General features: G+C 42.2%; 1 protein-coding gene across 1 annotated transcript; it reads right to left on the bottom strand.

Moving 5' to 3' along the window:
- Positions 1 to 409: 409 nt before the first annotated feature.
- LOC133633611 (uncharacterized) lies at positions 410 to 4482 on the bottom strand. Its single transcript, XM_062026193.1, has 8 exons — positions 4377 to 4482; positions 3952 to 4172; positions 3474 to 3633; positions 2222 to 2356; positions 1033 to 1070; positions 885 to 956; positions 761 to 799; positions 410 to 692 (listed from the first exon to the last, which is right to left on the bottom strand). Exons 1-8 carry the CDS (start codon positions 4450 to 4452, stop codon positions 549 to 551), a joined length of 885 nt encoding a protein of 294 aa, XP_061882177.1. The 5' UTR covers positions 4453 to 4482; the 3' UTR covers positions 410 to 548.
- Between the last annotated feature and the right edge of the window lie 4879 nt (positions 4483 to 9361).

Genomic DNA, 9361 nt, shown 5'->3' with positions numbered 1-9361 from the left:
AAAAGTCAGTTAATAAATTCAGTGTCAAAAAAAGCTTTCGTAATAAAGACAAATTAACCTCCAACGTGGCGACTCCAGCTGCTCACTGGGACTTGGCGATCTCGTTGTTTGAGGATAAATGTGAAATAGAGGGGGCGGTAAACGAGTGAAAAGAATGTAAATCTAATTAAATATTCACTATTTACTTGGTTACTCGCATTATAGATTTTAGGCTATATCGCCCATTCTTAATAAGGAATCACCTGACCCTCAAGAATTCATCATTTCGGGGACAACTTTCTCACTGTTGGACACTGGACAAAAGCCTTACTTTTTATTTTAAAAAAAATGGAAGCCTGTTTTAAAACGATATTGTTTTGTATATTGTTTTTTACTCTTTAATTAAATAAATCTGACTTAATATTGTCTGTTTATTTAAGCATACTGTACTGCTGCTTTATAAGTCACCAGCCTGATTTGTATAAATTACCTCAACTGAATTTTTGGTGGAAAAGGCCCTAATATGTGCGGCCATACTCGCCTCATGTTCCAATTTCAGGATCTCCAGGTCAAGTTCTCAACTTCCTCTTTTTTATTTCAATATCCAGCTCAGTCGCTTCCAGGTTGCGTTTCTCTGTCTGGATTTGGAGTTGTGCCAGCTCGGTCTGTTTCCGCAAGTGTTTGGCGTACATTGTTCTGATGGTTCGGGAGTTCTGTAAGAGAAATGTAAAATAGCACACGGTGATTTGTTGGTCATAGCGTCACATCATCATATACTTACAATGTTAGCGTCTGTTGGCGACTGTGCAGTCTCTTGATCCTGTAGCACATGCACATGTTAGCACAACTGACCTATTTTAATTTTGGATTACGTCAGAAGTTTAGGTGTACAAATTGGATAATACCGCAAGCCTTCTAGAATCCATTGAGAGCGTCTCCTCATCTGCAGAGGTGCAGTCCACAGGTGTGCCTTCTTCCTGGTATATGAATCAAGAGAACTTGTTCACATTTGAAAATACCTGTAGTACTCTCAATAAAATGCACACTACTTACTGAATCGTCTTCTATTGGCTCCAGAAACCCAGTTAAGTCTTGAGACGCAGCAAGAAAATGTATAATCAGACAATATACTATTGCAAACGTGTCATACATTGTTTGATGCTGCAACAACTTTCTGTCCCTTCCATAGCTGGCATACCAGCGTGCAGCTGCAGTGTTTACGGACTAAAGAGGAACCAACACACAGAAGCTAATATGAATAATAACAGAACAAATTAATACATTAAAGAGATGGTTTGAAAATAACAAACTATCTTGGAATCTCAGTTAAACTAAGATAATGCTATTTGGTAATATTAGAAGAGAAAGTCAAACACAAATACAAATAGCCGGAGTAGGAATTGACATGGTAAAATTAATCACATTTTAATGTGTAATTATAGATGATAAAATGAACTGGAAATTACATATAAAAATACACAACATAAAGTGGTAAGAAATACATCAAAAATGAATAAAGAAAAATACATTCTGGACCAACAATCACAACTATTTACTGTTACCTAGTGTTACCAAATCGGAGTTATTGTGTAGAAATATGGGAAAATAACTACAAAAATACACTTCATTCATTAACCGTTTCACAAAAGGTCAGTTAGAATAATACATAATAATGGTTATCAAGAACATTCAAACCCTTTGACTGAATCACAAATTTTAAAATTCTATGATTTGGTGCATATGAAAAGAGCTAAAAGTACGTACAAAGCAAACTATAACCTGCTAGCTAAGAATGTACAAAAATGTTTCTCAACAAAAGAGAAGACATTTAACTTTTGGGGAAAGTAAACTTAAAACATTTGTATAAACGTACAACACTTTTTTTTATTTTTTTATTATGGAATGGATTAAGCAAAGAAGTCCAACAAAGTACTAATATGATCAAGTTTAAGAGACTGTTCAAACTCAGTGTTTACAAAGTACAAGGAAGAAGAATCCTGATAAGCTTGTTAAACATTTTATTTATAATTTATAAACAACTATAGATGATTTCATTTGTTTGTGCTACAAATTGAGAACAGGAAATAAACACATGTAAGAAAATTGCAATGAAATGGAAATGGGGTAGGATTAATAGGCTCTGCTTTCTTCCTACTCCTTTTCAGACATGTTGTAATAGGAAACTGGAAATATGTGATGCACAATATTGTATATGCATGTTGGAAATGAATTCAAACCATACCTTTGCCTTTATTTAACTCCAGCACTACTCGTCTCCTCGCTGCCCGATCCGCCGCCAGGTTGAACCATCTGATCGCGTGTTTGGTGACCTCAGCGTCCGTGGCTGACCTTGTCACCACATTTTTTCTCACAGCACCTGTAATCAAACAAAATTACAAGACAGATATGTTTATGGTATGTAGCATCCAAAGCCAAGTATGCTTACGCAATACAAAATATGAGATAGTTATTAAGGAGATTACATTTGAAAGTGAAACATGACTTAAAGTTACAGGAGGTGGTTAAAATAAGAGGTGCGTAAACTATGAATTTGTGATCAGGGTATAGGTGTGCAAGACATCCAAAATGTTCAAACAATATCGTTATTTGGTTCCTTGATCAGAGTACTATATGTGGATAAATCTGTGTGGTTTGGCTCTGTTGGATGACAGCGGCGGGGGGAGGCATAAATAAATATCCATAACCCAACTTTGGGAAGTTTACATTGTTTTATTATATTTGTACTATCATTCTATGTTTGTATTTGTGTAGGCCTATTAACAAGACTTCACATCATATAAATAGGAGAGTGCGGACCTGAACACACGTCACTGAACTTATAACCAATAGGAACCATTCCGCTGTGAAGGGGCGTTGGCGAGCCGGTTGCAGTCGCAGCCCGCGCTGTCTCGCACTACAAGGAACCATAGACAACGCCTCCTGAAAACTTGCTCCCGCGATGTTATGGGTCACGTGATATGGTCGCGACACTAACGTCGGCTTAGAAGTCGGACACGATTTTTCAGCTCCGAACATATCACGTTAGGTAGCCAGCTGCAGCGCACGAGGCAACGTGAACAAGTCCAATTAACTACTCAATTAGAGGCGGAGAGAATCACAGCCATTGTCAACGCAGTTTACAGTGTCAGCGACAAAAGGAATCAAAAGGAGGGAGTCTCACAGCAAAGTGCATGTTGTCAGAAAGGTAGGATTTGTGTTATTATCATTATTCAGATAGTTAACAAGAATGTTTTCACTAGCTCATGTGATTTTCTATTACTTTATTTCAGGTTTTTTTACGGAGTTTGACGGTGTTGAACATGCGAAGAAACGCAATAAAGGAAGTCGACAAACATCAGTTGAAGCGTTACGTTAATCTGACCAAGAGAATAAGTTTGGGAGCAGCTACAGGTATGATGGTTGCTACGATTTTTAAGGCTGCCCCCATTATTGACTTTGAACGTATGTAATATTACTTTGAATTATATACTTACTGAAAAGCAAGGTCTTTGTTGCCATCCTGCTAAAGGCCTTTTTGTTGTTGACACCCTTCCAATTTATCTGATGTGAAACCTCATCTGTGAAGATCCTGCCCAGGATGTTCCAGGTCACCCGCTTCACATCCTGGCCTCCAATGGTGGCCAAAGAAGAAATCTAAAAGGCGAAGACATCTCTTTAAACAAACAGGTAAACATTTTTAAGCTTAGGTTGCATTTAAAATGTTTTTGTTCCTGTTGAAAGAGTCCAGAAATGTAGAAAAACAGAACCTGTTCTCTTGGCTCATGGAACTATGCTACCTTTACACACAATGTCAAACCAGGCAGATTGTGGCTCACTGACATAATCTTACCACTGGGAAAAATGCGGTTCAGGACAGGCCTGGTTGTCAGGGCTGATTCAATAGAATATTTGCATAATCATGGACAATCAATAAATCTAATGGCACCATTCATATTAAGTAAGAAACCTCACCACTCTTTGTCGAGCTGGGCCATTTGATGGTTCCTTCAAAAATGCCTCAAATGCCTCCACTGCCTCCAACTGTTCCAGTGGAAACTGGATATTGGCCGGCATTTCAACTTCTGGCCACGGGGTAGTGGTCAACCTGCTGATTAAGATGTTGACCTTCGCCACCAGCTGGTCTTGGGTGCGTTTAATCGTTTCCAGCAGGCTAAGGATCTGGACCTCAGCCGCTGTTGACAAACAGCAGTATAAAATATATCATGTTTCAGTGTTTATCCTCATTACTCATAATTCTGACATTAGCTATTGACCTTAGTTAATGACAAAAGTTATTGACGAAGTTTGAAGAAAATATGTGATTGGTTGTGAATTTGAATTTTTTCCAAAATCTGTGGCACAGAATGACCATCCGGTATTTGTCAGTTATTGCTCACCAGAGCAGGAAATTCTTCCCCCTTGCCATGTTGGCCTGTATGACAGGCTGGATGCAGGCTCCTCTGTCTGCCACATGTTGAGGGCTGGTGCGGGGGGTGGAGGGAGTCGAGGAGGGACTGCCGTTCCTAGTGAGGTGGGCATTGTGAGAGTCATCAGTTAACCATGACTGATAATACCCAAGGGGTCTATCTATTCACTAATATTTCAGAGATCAGTCCTTACCTTGTGTAACTCTCTGCATGTTTAATGCAGGTGCTGGTGAAGGCATATGAATAAGTCCTTCCCCATGGTGAGGTGCTAAGGGAGATAAATTGGTATTAAATGGTTGTGATCTGTAGAGAGGTGAATATCTTTAGCACTAAGAATGTTAACCATATCTTTAATATTAATGTGGTGGTTTCGTTTTTTCGATGTTAAGAGATTATTCCTTACTCTGCCAGTGCAATTGGCTTGCCAACCCCAGAGATGCGAGGTCACCATTGCTATCATCCGAGTCCCCGAGACGATGGCTGTTGGGTAACCATATCATTAGGATTATTGCAATACCAAAATTGACAAATATACATATAGTACAAGCATTTCTGGTCTATTTTTAAATGCTACCGGAAATAACATTCCTATTACTGTAGAAACATGACAAAAACAAGACAGAACACACTTACACTGGCTTCCTGTTCCTTTTTTCTGGAAGCTCAACCTCATTCTCTGCCTCAGATTGCAGGTCTGAGGTGTTGCAGCCGTTTCGATATTGTTGCATTATATTGAATGCGTCTTTGTAGTTGTCTAAAATTGAATATGTTAAAATGAACATGAGTTTCAAATTAGCTGTAGAGCTGAACAGAATATTATTGATGATGTATCAGGTATCTCTCTTACAAGAGACCTGGTCAGAACATAGACAGAATAGGTTATTCCAAGCAGAAAGAGAAGCAACTATGACGTTATTTTTAAACAAGAAATTTATGAATTTGCATACCACAAGTTCGGACAACAGAAACGTCATATCTTGGCCAGTCTGGCGCATGCTGCTCCTCATTTAAAGCGGACCTTTTCACTCTGTCTGTGTTTTTATAGCTGGGCCAGAAAACCATTCCATCATCATACCATCCACTTGGGACAACCGCAATGTACCCATTAATTTGAAATTTGATCAGATGAAAAGGCATCCTTAATGTAGAAAGAAAGAAAAGGGGTATTTATTCATCGTCAAAGGAACAACATGGACAAAAGCAGCACAGGTGTTAGTGTATACAAATAAGCAAGTAAGATGAGCTAAGATTTAACCTGAATGGTGCCCCAAGGTGGGAAGTATAAGAAAGGTAAAAGTACAGGTCATAATAGTCAGAACTTCAGCTCAATCCTAAAGTAGGGTTTGAAATTATGGGTGTAGTGTATACATGGAATAATACCAACTTTCGTATAATACTTACAGCTAATTTTCATTCAGAGTAATGGAAGTCATAGTCAGAAGTCGGTAGTCAACTATAGTATTAGAGTTTGTAACTTGAACTGATTGTTTAAACTGATTAATTGAACCGATTTGAACTCCTGATTGTTTTAACTGATTTGAACTTGAAAATTTTTTTGTTGTTTCATTTAGTGGAGGAGGGGCAAGGCCACGAAACCATCCCTGTACGGCAAGGCTACAAATCTTTGTCGCAGCGCTTACACCTCAACCAACTTCAGCTCATCAGATGGATCATTTACAGAAAATATGTTCATTCTGTCGGAGTTGAAGGGGTAGGTATAGAATGGAGACTGCCGGGAAAATCCTTCAGGTTATTTAAATGAGATGTCGGTTCTAAGGGGGTGCTCTGGTCCAGGGAACGACATTAGCCGGTTCTGGTATTGCCCGCCCTGGGTGTATGCACTTATCGCACCCATGGCAAGCATTTTTTTTCCACAAAAGGCCCGTGCAGGGGTATCACAGATTACTGTGTGAAGCTCAATTTTAAGATTCTTATCTTCAAAGCAAAACCCAGCCTCTAGCTCCTGTAGTTCTCTGACAAAATCAGATAGGAACTCTGTGGCCGAACTAGGTTTTTTTGGTCCACAGTACGCCCCAATGACAACGGGTTCCTTCATGGGGACGGTAACCAGTAAGCCAAGGATGGGCCACAGCTGTACAGTGGAACTTTTAAATAAAGGAAGTCCATCTATATTAATCTGCAGCCCTAATGTCATGCCCTCTGCCAATGTTTTGGCATATTTACTTAGAGTGGCCTTCAAGGAGGAAAGTGTGGTAATCTGTAAATGTCCTTGCTCATTTCTGTTGTCTGCACTCCATGTTCACTCTCTCTCTCGTTCACAGTATGGAGTGCAGCTGACGCAAGGCAGCAGCACACACCTGACAGTAATTAGTAACAGCTTATTTAACCAGGCTGCTGACAACCGGTGAGCGCCGGAACTTTGCCATTGCTTCCAAACGTTTGATCGTGCCAGGAGAACTCACTAGTTCGTGTACCTTTCATCTCAGGTTGGCCCGTATTATTCCTAGCCTTGTCTAGCGTTTTATTTTTTTGTACCTAGTCTAATTACTTCTTTCATGAAGTATATTTTTCCTAGCCTTGTCTAGCGCTTTTAGTTTTGTATGTTTGTTTTCTCTTAGTAGTTTTTTACATGGTGTGTTTTGTGTTTTCCACCATCGCCTTTGTTTTTGCTACCTTGTGCTTCCGCATAATAAAAAGGAAGAACAATTGTAAACCCCAATTCGTCTCTGCATCCTTGGGATCCACATCACCAACTCCTAACAGAAAGTTCCGGCCATACCATGGAACCCGCAGAGACAGACTTCTGGAAAAGAGCATTTCAAGGCCATGCTCAACGGATCAACCAGCAGGGGGACCAGCTCGACCACCTGAGCCGAGGTCTACAGGGGATGTCGGAGCGTCAAGACGCCATGTTGGAGCGAGTCAACACGCTGCTAGCCACCGTCATACCCACCTCGACCACTGTGCCTGACCAGGCATCCACCCAACCTACACAACCCGCAAGTACCAGCAACATACGGCTATCCCAACCCGAACGTTTTTCAGGGGAAAGGGAAGACGTAAGACAATTCCTGACGCAGTGTGAACTTCATTTCGAGCTAAACGCTTCCGCATTCACCTCTGAGCGGGCTAAGGTAGCGTTTGTCATCTCTCACCTGTCTGGCCGTGCTGGCACCTGGGCGACTGCCGAATGGAACCGCCAGACCACCTCCAGCTCCACATACGCGAACTTTTCCAAATCCTTGAAGCAAATCTTCCAACGACGACTCCCAGGTAGAGAGGCAGCGAGATCCCTTTTCCGGCTGCAACAGGGTTCACGACGGGTCGCGGATTACGCGATCGAGTTCCGCACCATGGCGGCCGATTGTGACTGGGGTCCCTCAGCACTGTTGGACGCTTTCTTCCTGGGTCTCGCGGACGAGATTCGTCACATGATGATCCCGCTGTCACTCCCGACGAATCTGGATGATCTCATCGAGCTGGCGGTGCAAATCGACTTCCGCCTATTGGAGGAGAGGAGGGATCGACGAGGGAGACAAGCCCCACCTAGCAGCCAATCAACGCCAGCTAGACCTGCCATCTGCAAGACGGAGCAACTCGAAGACACCTCCCCTTCATGGCAGATAGATGAGCCGATGCAACTGGGAGGCCGCCGACTCACCACCGCCGAGAGGGAACGTCGCGTTCGCCTCCAACTCTGCCTATACTGTGGGGCCGCTGATCATCTCATCTGCCGCTGCAAAGAACTGCCGCGCCCCGCCGCACGGCCACGGGTGCGCCATCACTCGCCAGAGGACACGTCCACCAGAGGTCGCCGTTCTCCTTCGTTGGCCGCAGGCAGAATGCAGCTAAAAGGTACTCTTTCTTGGTCTAACCAACAAATAGACATTTGCGCTCTCATTGACTCAGGAGCAGATGATAACTTTTTGGATTTTGAGTTCATGAGACTCCATAAGATTCCTGTTGTCAAACTGTATGTGCCCAAGAGGGTGTATTCTCTTGATGGGCGCCTATTAGCCAGCATAACCCACCAGACACTCCCACTCAACCTGCGCTTGTCTGGTAATCATTGTGAGAAAATAATTTTTCTTGTTGTGCCATCACGGTCCGCGCCCGTCATTCTAGGGTTAACCTGGTTACATAAGCATAACCCGCACATAGACTGGCCTCGTTCGGCCATTATTAATTGGAGTGTAACCTGCCACACACATTGTCTTCGTTCCGCAGCAGGATCTCATACACCGCCACCTACCGCTGTTATAGAGAACATAGACTTGACAAACGTGCCCAAGCACTACCATCGACCCGTTTGTACAAGGTGTCTAACACCGAACTCAAAGCACTAGAAGAATACATAAACACATCTATAGCTGCCGGCCTCATTCGCCCTTCGACCGCACCTGTAGCCGCTGGATTTTTTTTTGTCGAAAAGAAGGACAAGTCGCTACGGCCTTGTATTGACTACCGGACTCTTAATCAGATTACTATCAAGAATAAGTATCCTCTACCACTCCTTGATTCTGCTTTTACTCCATTACAATCAGCTAGGTTTTTTACTAAACTCGATCTACGTAACGCTTACCATCTAGTTCGCATCCGAGAGGGGGATGAATGGAAGACCGCATTCAACACTCCTCTCGGACATTTTGAGTATCTTGTCATGCCTTTTGGACTTACTAATGCACCTGGCGTTTTTCAGGCCTTCATTAATGACATTTTTCGGGACATGACAGGTCGTTTTCTCTTTGTTTACTTGGACGATATATTAATTTATTCATCAACATTTGACGAACATGTGCAGCAGGTTCGGTTAGTCCTTCAACGATTGCTCGAGAACAAACTGTTCGTCAAGGCGGAAAAATGCGAGTTTCACTCATCCTCCATTCCATTCTTAGGTTTTATCATTGAGGAGGGTAGACTCAGACCGGATCCCGCTAAGGTAAAAGCAGTAGTAGATTGGCCCACTCCGGTTTCCAAGAAGCACCTTCAGAGAT

This window comes from Entelurus aequoreus, linkage group LG18, assembly GCF_033978785.1.
Source record: "Entelurus aequoreus isolate RoL-2023_Sb linkage group LG18, RoL_Eaeq_v1.1, whole genome shotgun sequence".
NCBI lineage: Eukaryota > Metazoa > Chordata > Actinopteri > Syngnathiformes > Syngnathidae > Entelurus > Entelurus aequoreus.
The sequence above is the reverse complement of the archived record's forward strand: the minus strand, read 5'-3'. Positions and strand labels throughout refer to the sequence as shown.

Coding starts and splice junctions, on each gene's coding strand:
- LOC133633611 (XM_062026193.1), bottom strand. CDS start 4,452: ATGTGGCAGACAGAGGAGCCTGCATCCAGCCTGTCATACAGGCCAACA. Junction 2,357..3,473: donor AACAAAGACCTTGCTTTTCA/GTAAGTATATAA, acceptor GTTTGATTACAG/GTGCTGTGAGAAAAAATGTG. Junction 957..1,032: donor AGCCAATAGAAGACGATTCA/GTAAGTAGTGTG, acceptor TTCATATACCAG/GAAGAAGGCACACCTGTGGA.